Raw genomic sequence first — 24,064 nt, forward strand, 5'->3', positions numbered from 1 at the left:
TTTCTACCTCCATGTTTGACGGTGGGGATGGTGTTCTTGGGGTCATAGGCAGCATTTCTCCTCCTCCAAACACGGCGAGTTGAGTTGATGCCAAAGAGCTCGATTTTGGTCTCATCTGACAACAACACTTTCACCCAGTTCTCCTCTGAATCATTCAGATGTTCATTGGTAAACTTCAGACGGGCCTGTATATGTGCTTTCTTGAGCAGGGGGACCTTGCGGGCGCTGCAGGATTTCAGTCCTTCACGGCGTAGTGTGTTACCAATTGTTTTCTTGGTGACTATGGTCCCAGCTGCCTTGAGATCATTGACAAGATCCTCCCGTGTAGTTCTGGGCTGATTCCTCACGTTCTCATGATCATTGGAACTCCACGAGGTGAGATCTTGCATGGAGCCCCAGGCCGAGGGAGATTGACAGTGCTTTTGTGTTTCTTCCATTTGCGAATAATCGCACCGACTGTTGTCACCTTCTCACCAAGCTGCTTGGCGATGGTCTTGTAGCCCATTCCAGCCTTGTGTAGGTCTACAATCTTGTCCCTGACATCCTTGGAGAGCTCTTTGGTCTTGGCCATGGTGGAGAGTTTGGAATCTGATTGATTGATTGCTTCTGTGGACAGGTGTTTATTATACAGGTAACAAGCTGAGATTAGGAGCACTCCCTTTAAGAGTGTGCTCCTAATCTCAGCTCATTACCTGTATAAAAGACACCTGGGAGCCAGAAATCTTTCTGATTGAGAGGGGATCAAATACTTATTTCCCTCATTAAAATGCAAATCAATCTATAACATTTTTGACATGCGTTTTTCTGGATTTCTTTGTTGTTATTCTGTCTCTCACTGTTCAAATAAACCTACCATTAAAATGATAGACTGATCATTTCTTGGTCAGTGGGCAAACGTACAAAATCAGCAGGGGATCAAATACTTTTTTCCCTCACTGTATGGTTGCATATTAGTGCATACTGTGTTCCCAAAAACAAACTGGGTGAAACACTCACTCTCTTATCACAGATATCTAATGTTGCCAAAACCACAACAGTCTGAACCTTTGGTGCTGATACTGTGTGTTTATGTTGCTCTTTTCGCCTCTGGTGTCTGGAATGTGTGCAAATGGAGACAGGCTCTGTTTTAACTCATGGTGGGCTTGAAGGGTTTAACCAAGGCCATACTCTCTCACCTTGTATCCAGACGTGAACGTCCTGACTGCGTGGACCGATGTCATTGGACACCTCACACCTGTACAGTCCAGAGTCATTTCTCTCCAGAGGACGAGTGAAACTAAAAGTGTTGTTCACTATATCCACACCGTCAGGCATCGGCCCATCCAACCTGTTAAGAAAGGAGATCATATATAAACACAGGGATACAAACATCTGGATATTACTAGCCAGCAATAATCACAGTAGTGGTACGTCCGAAATGGCACCCTATTCTCATTATAGTGCACTACTTTTGTCCAGAGCCCTATGGGCTCTGGTCAAAAGTAGCAAACTACATAGGGAATGGGGTGCTATTTGTGACGTGGCCAGTGTATAGCATGTTGTGGGGTGTAGTGAGTTGGAAAGCTGCTAGCTAGTGGACCCTGACCTGGTCCAGGAGAAATGGTGGGCAGGTGGGTTGGCTTTGGCTCCACAGTCCAGCTTCACATTGTCCTGACCAACAAACCAGTTCTGGTCATATCCCACCACCGTCACCTCAGGAGCAACTGGAAAAGAAGCACAATATCGATGAAAATAATGCTTTGATTCTTTATTCTACAATCCTATTATAATTACTTATTATAATTATTTGTTACTTAGCTACTTTGTAATAAAGTAGACTAGGGTACATACCATGTAGGCCTATTGTACAAGATACATTATGATCAGGATCCTTTAATAACACAACTGGCCAAGAATATTCGTTCTATACAAAACAAGAGATTGATTTAAAAAAAAGAAAATGCCCTAGAGTGCAATGTACATTGTACACAATGGCCAATGTGACCCCTAGCAATACAGTGATGACAAATTAGCTTTCCCCAAGCAATAGAAGAACAAAACAAGTGATAATCAAAATGAAAAAGCAGTGGCAAAGGATTCTACAGCACAGAGGTTTTGTTGGCTGTGTGAAGCCTAGAAAGAGAGAGAGAGAGAGAGCGAGAGAGAGAGAGAGAGAGAGAGAGAGAGAGAGAGAGAGGCTACATCAGACAGGTCATAGCGAGGAGATGTAGGGGTAATAATCCACTCTCTCCAGCAGCTCACCACCAGACACAAACAGAACATAGAGAAGCCTACCAGAGGTATTACAGATACCACTGACTGTACTGTAATAACTGTAGTAAACAATGACTCTGGTATCCAATTTCCCCCTTTTGATTTCTCTGGAGAGTGAGCAGGCAAAACGTATTACAGTACACAGCCGGGCAGGGAACAAGATGTTATCAGTGCGTCATGTTGACCTTTGCACTTTGTTTGAGGGGAAATTGTGCTTCTCTGGCACTTAAAATCCCCAGCCTCTGCATTTGACATGATTTATTGAGTTCCAAAGTCTTTCTCTTCCTGTATTAACCTTGGCTTTCTGCATCTCCACCCTTCTGCCCCACCCCTCTTCCCCCTGCTGCAACTGCTGAGGCTTGATCAATATTTCATAAAACGCCTTCATTAACCTGCACTCACATAGTCCAAACAGATACTATCCACTATTCATCAGTTCAGCTTGCCAAGGAAGCATGCATCAATGATTATAAAATTAAGATGACTCTTTAATGGCCCTTTTAAGAGCAAAATAGGGAAGATGGGGAGTCGGTCCGGTCTCTGAGCATACTGCACTGTAAATCAGTCTATCAACATGATAGGTTATATATCAGATACAGACAGCAGCCCTTCACTGATACATGAGGCAGTTGTCTAAATCTTTATGTAGTCAGAGAGTGCATGCTGAAATAACATGAGCAGCAGCTGTCTCTGACAGACAACTGAGACAAGACAAATATTCTACCATAAAGTCCACCTATCAGCACAGCAACCCCCCACAAACAGAACATAAAGATAGCTAGCTACCTCTCTCCTTGTCATGGTGGCCCACAGCTCTATATACAGTGCATTCGGAAAGTATTCAGAGCCCTTGACTTTTTACACATTTTGTTACATTACAGCCTTATTCTAAAATGGATTTTAAAAAACAATCCTCATCAATCTACACACAATACCCCATAATGACAAAGCAAAAACAGGTTTTTAGACATTTTTGCAAATGTATTAAAAATACAAAATGGAAATATGACATTTACATAAGTATTCAGACCCTTTACTCAGTACTTTGCTGAAGCAACTTTGACAGCAATTACAGCCTCGAGTCTTCTTGGGTATGACGCTACAAGCTTGGCACACCTGTATTTGGGGAGTTTCTCCCATTCTTCTCTGCAGATCCTCTCAAGCTCTGTTAGGTTGGATGGGTAGTGTCGCTGCACAGCTATTTTCAGGTCTCTCCAGAGATGTTCGATGGGGTTCAAGTCTGGGCTCTGGCTGGGCCACTCAAGGACATTGAGACTTGTTCCGAAGCCACTCCTGCGTTGTCTTGGCTGTGTGCTTAGGGTCGTTGTCCTGTTGGAAGGTGAACCTTCGCCCCAGTCTGAGGTCCTGAGTGCTCTGGAGCAGGTTTTCATCAAGGATCTCTCTGTACTTTACTCCGTTAACCTTTCCCTCGATCCGGACTAGTCTCCCAGTCCCTGCCGCTGAAAAACATCCCTACAGCATGATGCTGCCACCACCATCCTTCACATTAGGGATGGTCCCAAGTTTCCTCCAGAAAGACTTAAATCCTGGTTTTACCAGACCAGAGAATCTTGTTTCTCATGGTCAGAGTCCTTTAGGTGCCTTTTGGCAAACTCCAAGCGGGCTGTCATGTGCCTTTTACTGAGGAGTGGCTTCCGTCTGGCCACTCAACCATAAAGGCCTGATTGGTGGAGTGCTGTAGAGATGGTTGTCCTTCTGGAAGGTTCTCCCATCTCCACAGAGGAACTCTGGAGCACTGTCAGAGTGACCATCGAGCTCTTGGTCACCTCCCTGACCAAGACCCTTCTTCCCCGATTGCTCAGTTTGGCCGGGCGGCCAGCTCTAGGAAGAGTTTGGTGGTTCCAAACTTATTCCATTTAAGAATGATGGAGGCCACTGTCTTTTTGGGGACCTTCAATGCTGCAGACATTTTTGGTACCCTTCCCCAGATCTGTGCCTCGACACAATCCTGTCTCGGAGCTCTACGGACAATTCCTTCAACCTCATGGCTTGGTTTTTGCTCTGACATGCACTGTCAACAGTGGGACCTTATATAGACAGGTGTATGCCTTTCCAAATCATGTCCAATCAATAGAATGTACCACAGGTGGACTCCAATCAAAGGTTGGAGAAACATCTCAAGGATGATCAATGGAAACAGCTCAATTTCGAGTCTCATAGCAAAGGGTCTGAGAATACTTATGTAAATAATCTGTTTTTAATTTTTAATACATTTGCTAACATTTCTAAAAACCTGTTTTCGCTTTGTCATTATGGGGTATTGTGTGTAGATTGATGAGGGAACATTTCTATTTAATCCATTTTAGAATAAGGCTGTAACATAACAAAATGTGGAAAAAGTCAAGGGGTCTAAATACTTTACGAAGGCACTGTAGTAATCACGTAAAAGGTGATCTAGTTGTTCTATTTCAATGACCCTACTGCTCTGCTGTCTTGTCCGCCTGGTCCCCCCCCAACACTCACACTGCACATTGAGCACGTAGGGTATCCTGAACTCAGTCTGCAGGGCCGGGTGGCGCACCACGCAGGTGAGGGTGTGGCCCTGGGAGTGTCTCCGTGGCTCCAACACATAGCGCACCTGGGTGGTGGAGGCGACATGTTGTTAGACGTGTAAATATTTAAGCATGTTTAAAGAGTGTTAGTCTAACTGGCCTTAGTCAAATGTAGTGCACTATATAGGGAATAGGTTGCCGTTTGAAACACAGTACTGTGATACTGTGGTGTGATGTCAAAGCAGTAGCTCTGTTCTGTTTGTACCTGCGTGGTGGAGGTTCCGTTGGGCTCGTCCTGCGTCTGGACCTCAGAGCGGCCAAACAGCTCAGTCTCCCAGGACACCTCGGCTGCAGGCCGGCCGCGCTCCGCTATGCAGGTGGCCGCCACCGATTCATTACCACCATCCACCAGGGCCGTAGAGCCGGCAGAGACGTAGACCTTGGGCTCCACTAGGGGAGAGAGAGATAAGATTATACAACTAGAATGTTCCCAATGAGGCAATTCATTTAGCAACATAGAAAATATACTGTACATACAGACAAAAAACATTGAGAGAGAGAGATGGAGTGGGAGAGAGAGAGATGGAGTGGGAGAGAGAGGAAAAGGGGGAGACAGAGAGACAGAAGGAGAGAAGGAAAACGAGCAAGAGAGAAAAGGGGCAGAGAGATGACAAAACAGAATGGAGAATAGATTACAAAATGAGTATTGATATTTTGTATATGAAGATGAATAAATAATTTGCATCATAAAACAGGGACAGGGATATGGACAGACAGGAGGAAGTGGCCACGGTACATTCATACACTCTGCTGCCAGACACAGTATATTGATTTCCTGCATTTCACAGATATCTATTTAAAATTGATGAGCCAAGCAATCTGATACTATATGAGCACTTTGAAGGGAACTCAACTCTTTTTATTGTTATTGTGCTGGAGATGGAGATGTCTGTGAGAGATGTTTGTGAAAGGAACATTGACTTTTGGAGCATCTCCATAAAGCTGTTTGAATTATATTATCTTCCTCCTAAACCTAAACAATGGATTTTGTGTTGTAAATGCTGTACTTTCAAACTGCTCCTACTACTCATGGCCTGCTAATATGGTTCATAATGACTTAGAAAAACAGTTTAACACAGAGCAATGTCAGACATAATACTCAGTGCTGTTGTGTGTGTCCTATATTTGGCAAAATCTAGTTGATGATTATACAGATAGCAGATGCTGGCACTAAGACCGCACTCAATTAACTGTATACGGCCATAAGCAAACAGGAAAACGCTCATCCAGAGGCGGCGCTCCTAGTGGCCAGGGACTTAAATCAGTTTTACCTAATTCCTACCAGCATGTTAAATGTGCAACCAGAGGGGAAAAAACTCTAGACTACCTTTACTCCACACACAGAGACGTGTACAAAGCTCTCCCTCGCCCTCCATTTGGCAAATCTGACCATAATTATATTCTCCTGATTCCTGCTTACAAGCTAAAACTAAAGAAGGAAGAACCAGTGATTCGGTTAATTAAAAAGTTGTCAGATGAAGCAGATGCTAAGCTTTATTTTTTATTTTTGCTACCGCATTGCAAGCGGTACTGGAGCGCCAAGTTTGCATTGCCCCCCCCCAAATAAATTTGATTTGAGTTTCATTGTGTGTTGTCCTGAGCTGGGGAGTTGGGTTGCTGTTAATGTGTGCTGCTATTCAGTGCTTTAGAGCTAGTGTTATGTTACACTGGCTTCCTGTGAGGACTCGGCGTTACTGTGGGTTGAGACATCAGTCGTGACACAGATTTCTCTCAATAGAGCAGCATAAACAGATCCATGTGAACGGAAAGTGACCGCTGTAACATAGCACTCTACCTGTTCCACAGAGCACTACTTTCACTGTTCTAGACATCATACTTAAGATACAGTTGAAGTCGGAAGTTAACATACACCTTAGCCAAATACATTTAAACTCAGTTTTTTACAATTCCTGACATTTAATCCTAGTAAAAATTCCCTGTTTTAGGTGAGTTAGGATCACCACTTTATTTTAAGAATGTGAAATGTCAGAATAATAGTAGAGAGAATGATTTATTTCAGCTTTTATTTATTTCATCACATTCCCAGTGGGTCAGAAGTTTACATACACTCAATTAGTATTTGGTAGCATTGACTTTAAATTGTTTAACTTGGGTCAAACGTTTCGGGTAGTCTTCCACAAGCTTCCCACAATAAATTGGGTGAATTTTGGCCCATTCCTCCTGACAGAGCTGGTGTAACGGAGTCAGGTTTGTAGGACTCCTTGCTCGCACACGCTTTTTCAGTTCTGCCCACAAATTTTCTATAGGATTGAGGTCAGGGCTTTGTGTGCAATACCTTGACTTTGTTGTCCTTAAGCCATTTTGCCACAACTTTGGAAGTATGCTTGGGGTCATTGTCCATTTGGAAGACCCATTTGCGATCAAGCTTTAACTTCCTGACTGATGTCTTGAGATGTTGCTTCAATATATCCACATAATTTTCCTTCCTCGTGATGCCATCTATTTTGTGAAGTGCACCAGTCCCTCCTGCAGTAAAGCACCCCCACAGCATGATGCTGCCACCCCCGTGCTTCACGGTTGGGATGGTGTTCTTCGGCTTGCAAGCACCACCTTTTTCCTCCAAACATAACGATGGTCATTATGGCCAAACAGTTCTATTTTTGTTTCATCAGACCAGAGGACATTTCTCCAAAAAGTAAGATCTTTGTCCCCATGTGCAGTTGCAAACCATAGTCTGGCTTTTTTATGGCGGTTTTGGAGCAGTGGCTTCTTCCTTGCTGAGCGGCCTTTCAGGTTATGTCGATATAGGACTCGTTTTACTGTGGATATAGATACTTTTGTACCCGTTTCCTCCAGCATCTTCACAAGGTCCTTTGTTGTTGTTCTGGGATTGATTTGCACTTTTCGCAACAAAGTACGTTCATCTCTAGGAGACAGAACGCGTCTCCTTCCTGAGCGGTATGACGGCTGCGTGGTCCCATGGTGTTTATACTTGCGTACTATTGTTTGTACAGATGAATGTGGTACCTTCAGGCATTTGGAAATTGCTCCCAAGGATGAACCAGACTTGTGGAGGTCTACAATTTATTTTCTGAGGTCTTGGCTGATTTCATTTGATTTTCCCATTATCTCAAGCAAAGAGGCACTGAGTTTGAAGGTAGGCCTTGAAATACATCCACAGGTACACCTCCAATTGACTCAAATGATGTCAATTAGCCTATCAGAAGCTTCTTAACCCATGACATAATTTTCTGGAATTTTCCAAGCTGTTTAAAGGCACAGTCAACTTAGTGTATGTAAACTTCTGACCCACTGGAATTGTGATACAGTGAATTATAAGTGAAATAATATGTCTGTAAACAATTGTTGGAAAAATTACTTGTGTCATTCACAAAGTAGATGACCTAACCGACTTGCCAAAACTATAGTTTGTTAACAAGACATTTGTGGAGTGGTTGAAAAATGAGTTTTAATGGCTCCAACCTAAGTGTATGTAAACTTCAGACTTCAACTGTATGTTGACTTTGTGTGAAATAAATATGCTAGACTAAAGGCTTTCATGCGTCAACCTGTTTGGATAATGTGCTATTACATTTTCTGCTAAACTGATGCTGCGCATGTTGTGTATTTTGTGGAAATGCATTAGCGCAATTCCACAGGTTCAGGAGAGGAAGGCGAGGGAGAGGGAGAGAGGCTGGAAAGCACTACTCCACTTCACAAATTGGCTCTAGTGGTTAAATCTATGATTCAGGGAGCAGTCAGGCTGCCTTTCTTTTCCATCATTACTCATCTGAATCTCTTGCCTGGCTACCCAGACTCCTTGCTCCGGCCAAACGCTACGCCACGCCCGCAGACGTTAGTTTCTAATCCGCAAGGAGTCTGGATCTGAGTACCTCCCCGACCCTTCACCGAATGCGAACACATTTGGGCCAGTCTGATTGGTCCAGAAACCGATGGGTTTGGCCAGAGCCAGAACACACGTGGGTAAAGCAGTGGTTAGAAAATGTGCCATTGGCTTTGATACTCCGATTGGTTAGAGACAACTTATTTTGTACAACGCCCCTCCTGCCCCTTGTCACCACAAACAACTTCAATGATGGTAGTCTCAGACTAAAGTTTGTAGTGAATGACAGAGCAGCAGAATAATTTAGTGCGAGTTGTCAGGCTACTGAACCTCCCCCACCCTGCTCTCTCTCTTTGCCATGTCCATTTCTCCTTCCCCCTCTCTCTCCGTCCGTGGTATCCTTCTCTGCCTCCTCTCCTCGCAGAGGGCATGGCACTAACAGCTGCTGGACTTCGTTTCACAGTGACAGTGTGGCATGTGAGGCACACACACAGATCCTCCAGACAAGGCCATCGCCCCAAGACATCTGCCGTATCCCTCCTCACAGTGGAACGACACCCTAGAGACTCCCTCTTCTAAAAATATACCCGTGTCTCCTACGCCCGTGCTTCGGGCAGCCGTCTCAGTCAACTTGCTCACATTGTGCCCCCACACCCTCATCTAATCAACACTTCCCCCCTCCCCACCCCACTGACTGAGCGCACACAGTAGCTCTGTTGTGTTAAGGGGGCATCCTGGCACCACATAGCCCACTTCCCTCCAGTGTAACCAAATCAGGGGGACGTGCTAATTTGAAGAGGCTGTCGGGGAAGGAGGTGGGTCAGATCTATCCCGTTGAGTGCAGAGGGTAATGATTTCCCATCAGACAAGCAGAGAGCAGGCAGTGGGAGCTGTGTTGGCCCCGTCCCACCCACACACTGCCCGGCTCCGCTAGGCTCTGATGAGCACCTCGGGCTGGGCTGTATAACTTATTTTACGATATACTGGAATTAATGCATGGACAAGTTTGGGTTTTAATTTTACCTTCTATAACAGTATTTGAATGTGATACACAGTGTGTAACATCCATTTTTATAGTTTACTTCGCTACTCGAGTCATCTCTCTCTGCTCTCTCGCTCCATGCCGCTTTCCACACAGACCTAGCCCCGCCCCGTCACTCAAGGAGCGCATTTGTTGATCCTCGAACACGAGACAGACGCTTGTGTTCAGTCTGCATGGTCAATGCAGCACATGCAACAAAGTTCATGAAAACTATGCTGTTTTCACTTTGCTTCTTAATAAAAATCTATAATTACACTATTAGTTTGTGTTTCTTACATCTGCAAACAGCTAGATTGTCTGTTCTTAGCAAGTTGGGCCGAAATCTTGTTAGCCACTAATGCTAATAGCTAGTTAGTGGTCTAGCTAGCTAATAAATGTAATGAGTCAGAGCAAACATAAGTAGTGATACAGCCTGATAATACCAGTGATGGTGTAGACCTAAATCAGCATGTTGTTTGTGCAACAGTATCTTCTAAATCAAAGAGGAATACGCGAAGCATGAATATCTTAGCTACATGAAGTAGCTGTAACCAAATCAGGGGGAAGTGTAATTTTTTTTGTGTGCATTAGATGGTGTTTACCACCCACTTTGGGCTGCATGGAGTAGCTAAGAGAAAACATTCAATGTAGCCAGAGATTATAGGGTCCCCTAGGAAACACTTATCAACACTTTGGTTCCTACCCTGTCACAATAACTCCTCCCTGGCATTTTCATTCGGTGTCATGTCAAACAACACTGTATTCAAAGTGCCCACTATTATATTATAATTATAGAATTAGAATAATCATTCAATTTTCATGATTCCAACAGTTCACCGAATTGTTTTGCTCTAAATCGCAAGTCAAATCACAATTGCAACATTTGGTTAAAAATAAGGCCTAGATTGTTTGCCCATACCGTGCAGCACTACATGGAAGTGTTGAAATGATCTCAAATGAGTGCAGGAAATGCAGAAATTGATGAAAATGCTGAAAATTATTTTTGGTTGAATTGAACAGTGTAAAACAAATCAGAATGGAGAAAGACCCATTGAAATCACTTAGAATATATGTGCTGTCACCCTAGGGTCACGCACTACTCAAAGCAAATGTAGAACTTTTATTATTCAAAAACATAAAATACCGTCAAACTGTACTTTTTGTATTTTTTATACAGTGATATGATATTTTGGCCATTTCGCCCAGCCCTTTGAGCGCAGCTGACAAAGCCAGCCAACCAGGACTACAGTTGAACTGTAAGGCCAGTGGTCAAACCATGCAGTATCTCCACAGTTTTGACGTATCAATCAGTACACTTTAAAATAATTACAATTATCACCAATCACTGCATTTATGGGGCTCATTGGATGATCAAGTAAATCCTAGAGAATGGATATTTAGATTATCTAATGAAACAACTTCTAACAATAAAACATTCAAATTGAATTAGACCCACAACAAGTGAACAAGTCTTGCCATGGCACTGCACTGCTGCGAGGTTATGTTATGTTCTCTTTAGTTTTTATGACTCAGCTGAAAAGAGAAGATGTTATTGCTCCACATCAAATGCATGTCATGGACAGTAAAACATGCTATCAGTGAGCCATGCAGAGAGATCTGGGCCTGAGTAGATATAATAACTCAGAAAGTGAAAGTGGAACTGGGCCAGACTGTGGAGTTTGCCGCAATGTCAGGCCTAGTAGCATCAGTTGACATCTTCATTAATGCAGCTTTTTTAAGTGTTGTCTTGTTTTCTCTTAGAAGTCTTAGCAGAAACTCTGTTTCTTAGAAAACTGCAGAAGGTTTCTCACTTCCTTGTCAGCAATAACAATACCAAACAAAAGGTCATTCTAATTCTCAGAGTTTTGGTGGTGGTGTATTATTCCTTTGCTATTGTTTACAGGTGGGGGCTCACGTAGCAAAGATCCTCTTACCATTAAAATGTAACCCTGTGCCTTTTGTAAGGTTAGGAGGAAGGGGGTGAGAGAGAGAGAGAGAGAGAGAGAGAGAGAGAGAGAGAGAGAGAGAGAGAGAGAGAGAGAGAGAGAGAGAGAGAGAGAGAGAGAGAGAGAGAGAGAGAGAGAGAGAGAGGATTTCATTACCTGAATGTACACTGTACTCTTCTTATAAGATTCATATCTGTCCCAGACTATTACATTCTTACAACAGTTGTTGAAAGGGAAGCACTTTTTTTTTCTGCTATGAGCTTTTGGTTTTTATATCAGTGATTATTCTCAGAAGCGGAGTGTACCCACTCACAGTGTTAAGAAATAAAACATCCCTAATAAACAACAACACAGAGTAAAGGAAGGCGGGTGGAAGCCCAGGCTGCATCCCAAATGACACTATTCCCCATGGTCCCTGGTCAAAAGGAGATGCAGGCTAATGGAAGGCTGTGGAGGCCCAGACACTGAGTCGAGGCAGGCAGCCTCCTGTCACAGCAGCACTTAATGTAGCCCTCATTAGTCATCAGAGCCAGCCTGAGGCTGAGTCTCAAATGGCAACCTATTCCCTATATTGTACACTACTTTCACCAGTCAAAAGTAGTGCACTACATAGGGCATAGGGTGCTATTTGGGACTAAGCCTCAGGAGAGAAACACATGAAGCCTGGCTGGCTGCAGCTTTCATCACCGTCCACAATCCAATCAACCATTATAGGGGTGGAAACACATGCTGACCGCACAACAATCCTTAAACTTTACTTTCCACTCTCAGTAAGGTGCTACTTTATAATGTGTCCATACGAGTTGGAACCTTTACGTGTGGATTTGTTTATATTAAGTCAGTAAATCTATGTGGCATTTGGCTCCTACAGCAATAAGGCTAGCTGTATGAATATTTATCAAGGACAAGTCTGAATTGCCCTCCTTTATTCATGGGGACAGTGAGAACACTTTCTGAGAAAGGACATTCAGGTAAAATGGAGCTGGTGCTGTACGCTTCTACAGTACAAAAAGTAACGGTTTCTTCATGCTGGACGCAGAGTGACTGTGTCCCAAATGGCACCCTATTTCCTCTATAGTGCACTACTTTTGACCAGAGCCCTATGCGGGCCCTGGTCAAAAGTAGTGCACTATAGAGGGAATTAGGTAACTTGACCAAGGCCGACGCAGTCTAAGAGTTCCATGTACCTAGTATATTGACAGTGGTGGATGCCTGCGTGTTGCCCAGCGGGAAAGTCGCCACTTTACATGTGTAAGACCCGATGTCCTGAAAACCCACGCCTTCCAGGACGACGGTGGCATCGTGCACGGAGGGGTTCAGGAAGGACAGGCGCCTGGCATAGTCTGGGGAGATGGAGATGCCAAACTGGGGGTTGAAGACGGCCAGGGTGATGGTGCCTGAGGGCAGGCGACGCTCCCAGGAGCTCTGGGTGAGGCTGAGGTTGGTGCCGACCTCCACCCTGCAGCCCAGTGTAATGTTCTTCCCCAGCACAGCACTCACCCTCTCTGGGACCAGCACCTCATTACTGCTCACACCTATAGACAGGGGGAAGGGGAGGGACACAGTCAGTTAGATATAGACACAGTTACAGGAGAGATCCATGTTGAGAACAGTCGTAAAAAGAAAGACTGTAATCAGGACTGAACCTCAGTCAAAAAGGAGAACAACATGGGCTTCTTTTCAACATGTATTCAACTTTTTTTATTCCTCTTTCATGCTTTTATTCAGAAACGACAGCCCCTTCCAAACCATAGAAACCAAACCGCCTTGATGAGGTAGGCCTACATTATGAAACATACTGTATCACGTCACTTCCCTCTCACGTTACTCTTCCCATGGGAATGGGCTGACCGGACTTCTTTCTTGAACAACTAGTCATGCTGTATGTTTGTGATATTAAGATGGTATTTCAACTGTGTAGTAAGGGCTGGGCTTTTAGCTTTATGATGGGGTTTAGCAGGGAGATGTGTCTGGGTCTGGAACCCCTCAGTGTGTGTTCACTCCTAATGAGCAACACACAGCAACAGACATTCAGCCTCCCTCCTGTTCACCACAGGACGTCCTCACTGTCACTGCTGCTAATTGTTAGAGTACCTTGCCATATAAAGTAAAAGCATTATAAAAGAAAAAAACCTTTCTGGAAGGAGATTAAACAGAAAAAGCTTTTTGATGTTTTTTTCCTGTTTTTAAAAGCCCCTTTCATGTCTATGCATGTTGGGAGCTATTTTCAGTAAAATGTGGGTTTTTCATAGGGGCTGGCTGGCTAGTTCGGATGCTGTGATTGAGAAAAGGTGCAGAAAGCCAATGGAGGAGAGAGGATGAGCAGTGAGCACATGATTATGGCACAATGCTGTCGGGGAATCAGCCGCTTCAATGGACGGAAATGAGGCAATGAAGCCTAACATGATTCAACAGTATTGTGTCCCTCTACTCCTCTACTCCTCCCCCGCTAGGGGGTGTCTAGGGGGTGTACTTATACATCAAGCTGCCTCACGCTACAGAAACAGGACACCGGTAGGCGCCTCCTGCCCTATGGGCTATTCTGACTCGGACGAGGCTTATACAGTAGACCTACTTCCTATTAGGCCTAACACCTCGTGCTGGATGTTTGCAATAACTAGCTAGACTAACCATTTAAGAAATGTAGCAATACATGCCTACCGTAACATTTAAAAACACCACAGGCAGCAAACTCTGAATGATTCACTAGCCTACAACTTGAGGGAAATGAATTTGAACTTAAAATAAATCTTAAAATTACAGGTTAGTCCTATGTCTAGAGTCATGGGCAAAATATATTCCAACAAAGAAAGACCAGAGTCAAATGTCTCTAAACATAATAACACCAATGAGTCATTGATACCCACATACTGTATATATTTAAACATTAAGTTCATACGTCTAGATTTAATTGGTGAGGGCACCCCTCATTGTAAATCTTGCACTAGCCTTCATGTTTTTACATGAACTGAATGCCATTCAAAACATTCAGTGTAAGGTCTGACTTTTCTTAACGCAATTTAAAAGTTATATTTGGGAGATCTAAATTTCCACCTACCAACGTGTGTTGAGTAAGCTAATAAACGTGGCCTACTGGCTGGTGCTTTAGGGTCCTTGGCATGAATATGAGTGGTAAACCACAGCTACGCTATCCTGGCTAAGAGGGAATATAGGCTATCCCTGCTCCCTAGCCTCCCCTGTAATTTCAGGGATCAAGTGCACACACACACACACACACACACACACTAGGGCTGTCCCAGACTAAAACAAATCTTGGTCGACCAAAATTCGTCTGTTCTTTCGACCAATCGATTGGTCAAAATTTTTTAAAACGTGTATTTTCCCAAAAATAGACACATCCTATGTGTTTTAATCAAATCATTGAAATGCACTGAGCTTGTCTGATGCTTTAAGCAAACAGTTTGATGAAAAAATTAAGACACACAAATTACTAGAGGGAGTTGGACCGCAATTGATTTGATTGTGCCGGGCCCGGCTCAGACTTGCTGTGCTGTGTTAAAGAAAAAGACAGCGAGTGACTGTGACTAGCACCCTTTGGCGCGCTCTCTCCTCCCTTCTGCAGCGACCACGACAGAACATTTACATTTTAGTCATTTAGCAGATGCTCTTATCCAGAGCGACTTACAGTTAGTGAATACATATTTTTTTTATATATACTGGCCCCCCGTGGGAATCGAACCCACAACCCTGGCATTGCAAACGCCATGCTCTATCAACTGAGCTACATCCCTGCCGGCCATTCCCTCCCCTACCCTGGACGACGCTGGGCCAATTGTGCGCCGCCCATGAGTCTCCCGGTCGCGGCCGGCTGCGACAGAGCCTGGATTCGAACCAGGATCTCTAGTGGCACAGTTAGCACTGCGATGCAGTGCCTTAGACCACTGCGCCACTCAGGATTGTGTATTGCGCTGTCTGTGTTGCTGAAGCTGCAACATACAGTACATTCAGAAAGTAGTCAGACCCCTTGACTTTTTCCACATTTTGCTAATTTACAGCCTTATTCTAAAATGGATCCCAAAAATGTTTTGCTCATCAGTCTACACACAATACCCCATACTGACAAAGCAAAAACAGAAATATCAGATTTACATAAGTATTCAGACCCTTTACTCAGAAGCACCGTTGGCAGTGATTACGCTACAAGCTTGGTTTCTCCCATTCTTCTCTGCAGATCCTCTCAAGCTCTGTCAGGTTGGATGGGGAGCGTCGCTACAGATCTAGACAAGTCTCTACAGATATGTTTGATCAGGTTCAAGTCTGGGCTCTGGCTGGTCCACTCAAGGACATTCAGAGACTTGTCCCGAAGCCACTCCTGCGTTGTCTTGGCTGTGTGCTTACGGTCGTTGTCCTGTTGGAAGGTGAACCTTCACCCTAGTCTGAGGTTCTGAGCGCTCTGGAGCAGGTTTTCATCAAGGATCTCTCTGTACTTTACTCCGTTCATCTTTCCCTCGACGTGGACTCCAATCAAGTTGTAGAAACATCTCAAGGATGATCAATGGAAACAGGATGCACCTGAGCTCAATTTTCAAGTCTCATAGCAAAGGGTCTGAATACTTATGTAAATAAGGTATTTCTGTTTTTTATTTTTAATACATTTGCAAACATTTCTAAAAACCTTTTTTCGCTTTGTCATTACGGGATATTGTGTGTAGATTGATGAGGATTTCTTTTTATTTAATCAATTTTAGAATAAGGCTTTAGCGTAACAAAATGTGGAAAAAGGGGTCTGAATACTTTCCGAATGCACTGTATAGCATATCATAATCACATCACTAAATTGATTATAACAAACAAACAGGTCGCTGGTTCTAATCCCCGAGCTGACTAGGTGAAAAATCTGTCGATGTGCCCTTGAGCAAGGCACTTAACCCTAATTGCTCCTGTAAGTCGCTCTGGATAAGAGCGTCTGCTAAATGACAAAAAAAAATAATAATCTGAACACAGCAACACATGTGACAGCAATATGGATGCAGAGGACGTGACAAATAAACTCGAAATGGGGGAAGGTTTACTGTTTGCTCAGGAGGTAAAGGGGAAGTCAGATGTGTGGAATACGTTTGACTAGTTGTGGAAAATACTGGAGATCAAGATAAAGAAGGCAAGGAGCAAGAGTTGCGTGCATATTATGTGTGCCAAACAGGTGCTGTGAGATTACAATATAATTTCTCTGACCATTTGGAACAATGTAAACAACACTAAATAAATTATAAGCGTACCAGAGAGTCTGTTGTAAGGTTTTTTTGTACAGCCTTTATTACAGCAAACACTAAAAACAGTCGCATTCATTTATGAATGACATTTCTTAATTTAACGTTTTTGGCCTATTTTTTGTTTATGCTAATTATTCAATGGTCACTTTATTCATTTTAAAACTAAAATGCTTGATTGCATTTCAAATCATGAATGACTCTTATGTTATGTGAAGACATTGAACTAATAAATGGTTGATTGATACAGTAGCCTATATTAGTATTGAAAATATAGGCCTAAGTAAGTTACGTATTAAGACTAAAAAGGATGCGCTCTTAGGCCTAGAGCTCAATGGTGGTTATACAAGGCTGCTATACTAAGCCTACTAATGATAATGACATTATTATAATGATGATCATAATAATAATAATAACAATAAGGAGATCAAGGGAAAAGGAGGGTTATTATTATTATAAATATAATTTTTCTGACAATTTGGAAAAGTGTAAACACTAAATTAATTATAAATAATACCAGAGAAGCTGGTCTAACAAAAAGAAAAGTGTAAAGTCTTTATTACAGCATAACAAAGATTAAAAACTTGGCGCTCACAGAATCAGTAGGGTATTAAACAAACACTCAAACAGGCAACAGAAGCAGGATCTGTCTTATTTCTGTAGATATACACTACCAGTCAAAAGTTTGGACACAGCTACTCATTCAAGGGTTTTTCTTTATTTTTACTATTTTTTACATTCTAGAATAATAGTGAAGACATCAAAACTATGAAATAACACATTTGGAATCATGTAGTAACCAAAAAGTGTTAAACAAATCAAAATATATTTTATATTTGAGATTCTTTAAATAGCCACCTTTTGCCTTGATGACAGCTTTGCACACTCTTGGCATTCTCTCAACCAGCTTCACCTGGAATGCTTTTCCAACAGTCTTGAAGGAGTTCCCACATATGCTTAGCACTTGTTGGCTGCTTTTCCTTCACTCTGCCTTCCGACTCATCCCAAACCATCTCAATTGGGTTGAGGTCGGGGGATTGTGGAGGCCAGGTCATCTGATGCAGCACTCCATCACTCTCCTTCTTGGTAAAATAGCCCTTACACAGCCTGGAGGTGTGTTGGGTCATTGTCTTGTTGAAAAACAAATGATAGTCCTACTAATCCCAAACCAGATGGGATGGCGTATCGCTGCAGAATTAGTATATTTTAGTTTAACCACAATATTTGTTGCATTGAGTGCAGTCTTAGTGCCAGCATCGGTTTGTGGTGGTAAATAGACAGCTATGAAAAATATAGATGAAAACTCTCTTGGTAAATAGTGTGGTCCATAGCTTATCATGAGATACTCTACCTCAGGCGAGCAAAACCTTGAGACTTCCTTAATATTAGATTTCGTGCACCAACTGTTGTTTACAAATATACACAGACCGCCACCCTTTGTCTTACCGAAGACAGCTGTTCTATCTTGCCGATGCAGCGTAAACCCCGCCAGCTGTATGTTATCAATGTCGTCGTTCAGCCACGACTCGTGAAACATAAGTTATTACAGTTTTTAATGTCCCGTTGGTAGGATATTCGTGATCGTAGCTCATCTATTTTGTTATCCAATGATTGTACGTTGGCTAATAGGACTGATGGTAGAGGCAGATTACCCACTCGCTGCCGGATCCTTACAAGGCACCCCGACCTACGTCCCCAATATCTCTGTCTCTTACTCCTGCGAATTTGGGCCTTGTCGGGTGTCTGAAGTAAATCCTTCGCGCCCGACTCGTAAAAGAATACATCTTTGTCCAGTACGAGGTGAGTAATCGAGACGGTTGCAGAAACATTATGTACAAAATAAGTTACAAATAATGCAAAAAAAACACACACAATAGCACAATTGGTTAGGAGCCGGTAAAACTGCAGCCATCTCCTCCAGTGCCATTATCTTAAACAACCGCGGACAGTGACCACTATCCAACGCGGGAGAAACCGCATTTGTATATTATTTTTTATTTGTGTTGCACCATTGTTTTTACATAATATAGCCTAACCATATACAATTTCAGTAGCACATGTCTTAGACTGATGGACTATGCCATCCCCACGGCCTCCACAATGGATCAGACCACTCAGACAGGCACGAATCAGACAGGTGTCTTGTACACCATGATTTATTAATTTTTTGCTACTGCTCGACTAAAGAAATCTCGGTCGACCAATTGCCTATTGACCAAACAATTGACCAGTCGACTAAATGGGGTCAGCCCTAGTACACGCACATGCACAAACACACATGCACACACACTCTCTTTCCACTATAGAAACTGGGGGTGAGTGTGTGAGCAATCTGAGAATCTATGTATGATTCAGGCATTTTGTTTAGGTAGAAGATATGTGAATCATATAGCAAGCCTAGCTGGTGGGGGGTTTGTAAGAGTTTTCCATGGCCAAATAGTTGTGTGTGTATTGCACCGTATTGAGTTGTGTTGTGCTTTGTTTGTTTAGTGTCAGCGTGCCATGCTGTCACAGTACCCTCTGTGTGTATTGGTGTGGTTGAGTGTCAGGGTCAGTGTATGCTATGCAGCCAGTCTCCACTCCACTCAGAACACTGAGCAGCTGTTGCTGCACTCTGACTATCCCTGGGTCCCGCCATGTGCTTCTACTGGCCTACCTACCATAACAATGTCACACAGACACAGGCACGCTCGCACACACGACTCACACACACGAGCAAGAGCTATACATAATCATGAAAACACAAGCTACTGTAACATAGGAATACATCAGTCAACACAGACAGGAGGACAGGAGGGTAATAAAAATAAACTCATCCAAACATACAGCTTTTTCTGTGACATGCTTGGCATGTGTGACAGGCATGTTGATCCAGGCACAGGCATGACACAAGTCCCAGACTGACTGGGACTGGGCCACTCCGCTCTGCTAGCAGCATGCTCCACATACTGTACCTGCCACACAGTGCCACCATTCTGACATACATAGCTAGGCTATGTGTCTGTCTGCCTCTGGGACTGCCTCTGAAATGGTACCCAATTCAAATCCCTATATAGTGCACTACTTTTGACCAGAGCCCTATATAGGGAAAATGTGACATTTGGGACGCCCCCGTAGTCCAAGCAACCATCAAGGCAGTGTGTTTGTGGGTTTCAGCCTCTGGGTCTAGGCCTGTCAAAGCACACAGGGAAACTAGACTCCATCTATGTTTGTTTTACAGAACAGCATTTAGGAGGGAGGGGAGGGTTTAGTGCTGCGCCTACCACCCTCCTCCCACCACCACAGGAGAGGAGTGAGACAGATGGCTTCTGCCTGGGACACCTATACTACAGCCAGGAGAGTGTGGCCGGCTAGGCTGTCTCCAAAATGGTACCCTATCCCATTTATAGTGCACTACTTTAGTTTTGACAAGAGCCCTATGGGCCCTGCACTATATAGTGAATAGGGTGCCATTTGGGACACAACCGGAGTCCCTGGCTCAAAACGTACTGTACATGTAGAACAGCTCTAGGCCCGCAATCAAAACAAATAATACAACTATGAAATGGAATCTGAAAAAACTGGAGGTAAGTAAATGGGAACAGGGCGTTAAACAAAACAAGGCATGCTGTTCCACCAGGGAGGGAGAGAACCTTTAAAAACACTGAGGCATCCCTCTGGACCGGACTAGAGTAGAGCCACTGTAGGCTGCAAGATGGTCTACGTCCCAAATGGCACCCTATGGCCTATGTAGTGCACTACTTTTGACCAGGGCCCATAGGGGCACTATATAGGGAGCCATTTGGGGACGCATCCATTGTCTCAGTCCAATCCACTGCCTCTCTATAAAATACACAATCTGTTCACTCTTCTATTCTAGGAGAAGTAAGCTACTTTTCATTTCAGAACTCACTCAAACAAAGCCATGCTCTTTATTCCTAGGCCTATGTTGTTATGCCTTACTTACAGTTGATATTTTACTGCATCTCACCAATTTTTATCTTGTTTTTGATTATCCTGTTCCTTAACGTAGGACGAGAATAAATCACCTAGCTCTGTTGCCCCCCTCCTAAATTATGTGGTGTCTATTGGTTTCAATGGAATGTTTTGGAGTTTACAGCCCTGAATTTGCCCGACCAAGGAAAAAGACTAGGGGAAACACTGAAGCCTTCATGCATGGTAGTAGTGCTGGCATCAAATGAATAAGATGACTAAGGGAAAGAGGCCCAAACAATCAATTGATGATTGTTATGACAACTAACATGTTATGAGGACTCTCAGAGAATAGCCAACGCCTACTAAAGACAGGAGATTACAAAGACAGAGGAAGCAGAACTAAAATGTATATTAGGTCCCTATTTGGATGGAAACCCTGAGAACCCATCAGGCAGGGCAGTAATGAACTCATGAAAAGGATATGCTATGCTGGCCCTTTGAAGCACGCTTTCTGTTTGTTTCTCTCCCTCCTGACGCCATTAATTGTGACAAGCTGCTCTGAACGAAGATGCTGTAATGGTAAATCAAAACCTTCCAGTTTGCTTGGCAACCGACTCAAACATTCCACACTGGCCACTTGATGAGCCAAAATCCCCCACCCATCCCCCCAGAGTTGACCCGGCCTCGGCCCTGAACTTCCCCAAAGAACCTGCATGTTCCCTGGGTTATAGTCCTCTCCTCTCCACAGTCTGGTCTGGAGGAAGGAAGAGAGACTGCACAGACATAAAGACCCAAAGCTACAGTACAAACATGAGCAATGGGATAAACACACCACGTAGATGTGGGAAAACTCCATGAATCGATTAGCATGTCAAGTAACACTCACGCAGGACAGAACTAGATCTAAAGACCTCGCAGTTGAGGAATGCAGACAAATAAGATCTGTGGAGTGTGATTAGTACAAAAACTAAACAGAACTAATGTGTAATGTGAGGAGAAAGAAAGAAAGAAAGAAAGAAAGAAAGAAAGAAAGAAAGAAAGAAAGAAAGAAAGAAAGAAAGAAAGAAAGAAAGAAAGAAAGAAAGAAAGAAAGAAAGAAAGAAAGAAAGAAAGAAAGAAAGAAAGAAAGAAAGAAAGAAAGAAAGAAAGAAAGAAAGAAAGAAAGAAAGAAAGAAAGAAAGAAAGAAAGAAAGAAAGAAAGAAAGAAAGAAAGAAAGAAAGAAAGAAAGAAAGAAAGAAAGAAAGAAAGAAAGAAAGAAAGAAAGAAAGAAAGAAAGAAAGAAAGAAAGAAAGAAAGAAAGAAAGAAAGAAAGAAAGAAAGAAAGAAAGAAAGAAAGAAAGAAAGAAAGAAAGAAAGAAAGAAAGAAAGAAAGAAAGAAAGAAAGAAAGAAAGAAAGAAAGAAAGAAAGAAAGAAAGAAAGAAAGAAAGAAAGAAAGAAAGAAAGAAAGAAAGAAAGAAAGAAAGAAAGAAAGAAAGAAAGAAAGAAAGAAAGAAAGAAAGAAAGAAAGAAAGAAAGAAAGAAAGAAAGAAAGAAAGAAAGAAAGAAAGAAAGAAAGAAAGAAAGAAAGAAAGAAGAGAAAGAAAGAAAGAAAGAAAGAAAGAAAGAAAGAAAGAAAGAAAGAAAGAAAGAAAGAAAGAAAGAAAGAAAGAAAGAAAGAAAGAAAGAAAGAAAGAAAGAAAGAAAGAAAGAAAGAAGAAAGAAAGAAAGAAAGAAAGAAAGAAAGAAAGAAAGAAAGAAAGAAAGAAAGAAAGAAAGAAAGAAAGAAAGAAAGAAAGAAAGAAAGAAAGAAAGAAAGAAAGAAAGAAAGAAAGAAAGAAAGAAAGAAAGAAAGAAAGAAAGAAAGAAAGAAAGAAAGAAAGAAAAAGGAAAGAGGAAGAAGAAAGAAAGAGAAAAAAGAAAGAAAGAAAGAAAGAAAGAAAGAAAGAAAGAAAGAAAGAAAGAAAGAAAGAAAGAAAGAAAGAAAGAAAGAAAGAAAGAAAGAAAGAAAGAAGAACTTATAACTTGTGTCGTTAAATCATCCAATATGATTTGCATTTAGAACACATTGTGATGATGAGTACAGCAATACAGGAAGACAATTGTGATGTTTACCAGTTTGATGTTAGAACATGCTGTAGGCCTGCATACATTTTATGATGCGTTAACAGGTTATTCAAGCTGGTGGTACAAGCTCTACAAGAGAGTGGAGGGGTGAACACAAGTTGAGCCCTTGGAAGGTAGTGCTCTGCCTGATTCTCCTTTTAAGTCTAACCTGGTTACCATCATGCAAGCCGGGACAAAGGTAGGCCAGTTTTGCCGGGACAAATGTATGCCAACTCCCTGACCAAAATGGTTGACCTTTATCCGATCATAAGAAGGTTCATGTCCATTCTAGTATTCTAATTCCTAATTCTATGCTTACCCCCACTTTGTTTCCTTTGTGAGACGCGTCCTCACATTACTGATGAATAACCCGCGCTAATAGAGACTGACACATGGAGAGGGTCATTGATTTAAGAACAACAATTAGCAGCCATTGAGCTGAGCTGCTCTACGGTCCTGATTGAATTTGTCCTCCCAAGAATCTGTATACACACACACACACACACACACACACACACACACACACACACACACACACACACTTCACACTTCACACTCCCTGAGAGATGACTGGAGAGGATGAAAGGGAGAGCAGGGTAGGGGAGTACTCAAGTTGAGCGCTCCCTTCACTCACATTAACCTGTGAGGGAGGGTATGATGAAATGCAAGACAGTTTAGTGAAGGCCCACTAGTAACAAAAAAATGTGTATTTTTTATTCCCCCCAAAGTAGCTTTTTTTCCCCAATAGGTTAGCTCAAATGACAGAGACAGATGAATGAATGAATTCAGACAAAGAATGTGAGAACTGAGAATGCTCTACTAACAAATAAATAGCTTCCACAACCGGACACCTTCTGTCTGGCAGTGAGTTATTAACCAAGGCACAGAGCTCTCACAATTAATCACTAGCTCTGAGAAGCTTTCCCGTATACTCACTCAATTCTTAAGAGTACAGAATTGGCAGACAGTTGTCTAACATTTACCACTGTGGCAGCTTTTCAAAAATCATCAAATTCACCCTTTATCTTGTTTCCGTCATTCTATCATTTTCCTATAATTGTTCATGTCCCCCAGACATAGGCCCTACACTAGACCTAGTGCTGAAACACCAGGCGGTCACAAACAGTCACGATTATTTATTGATGTGAAGGTAAAGAATTTGTTTCCACAAACTTGGGAAAGGAAGGAAATGGGACAATACAGGAAAACATTTGTTTAAAACAAACAATTAGCATACTG

General features: G+C 42.6%; 1 protein-coding gene across 1 annotated transcript in view; it reads right to left on the reverse strand.

Annotated features, from left to right (window-relative positions):
• LOC121565923 (nectin-3-like protein) overlaps positions 1 to 24,064 on the reverse strand; it is a 59,713-nt gene that overhangs the window by 7,624 nt on the left and 28,025 nt on the right. Inside the window, exons 3-7 of the mRNA XM_041876261.2 lie at positions 12,786 to 13,133; positions 5,032 to 5,216; positions 4,738 to 4,852; positions 1,586 to 1,703; positions 1,176 to 1,327 (exon numbers count right to left, since the gene is read on the reverse strand). Of these exons, the coding sequence (XP_041732195.2) occupies positions 1,176 to 1,327; positions 1,586 to 1,703; positions 4,738 to 4,852; positions 5,032 to 5,216; positions 12,786 to 13,133 (918 nt within the window). The remainder of the gene's footprint in view (positions 1 to 1,175; positions 1,328 to 1,585; positions 1,704 to 4,737; positions 4,853 to 5,031; positions 5,217 to 12,785; positions 13,134 to 24,064) is intronic.

This window comes from Coregonus clupeaformis, unplaced genomic scaffold, assembly GCF_020615455.1.
Source record: "Coregonus clupeaformis isolate EN_2021a unplaced genomic scaffold, ASM2061545v1 scaf0035, whole genome shotgun sequence".
NCBI classification, from domain to species: domain Eukaryota; kingdom Metazoa; phylum Chordata; class Actinopteri; order Salmoniformes; family Salmonidae; genus Coregonus; species Coregonus clupeaformis.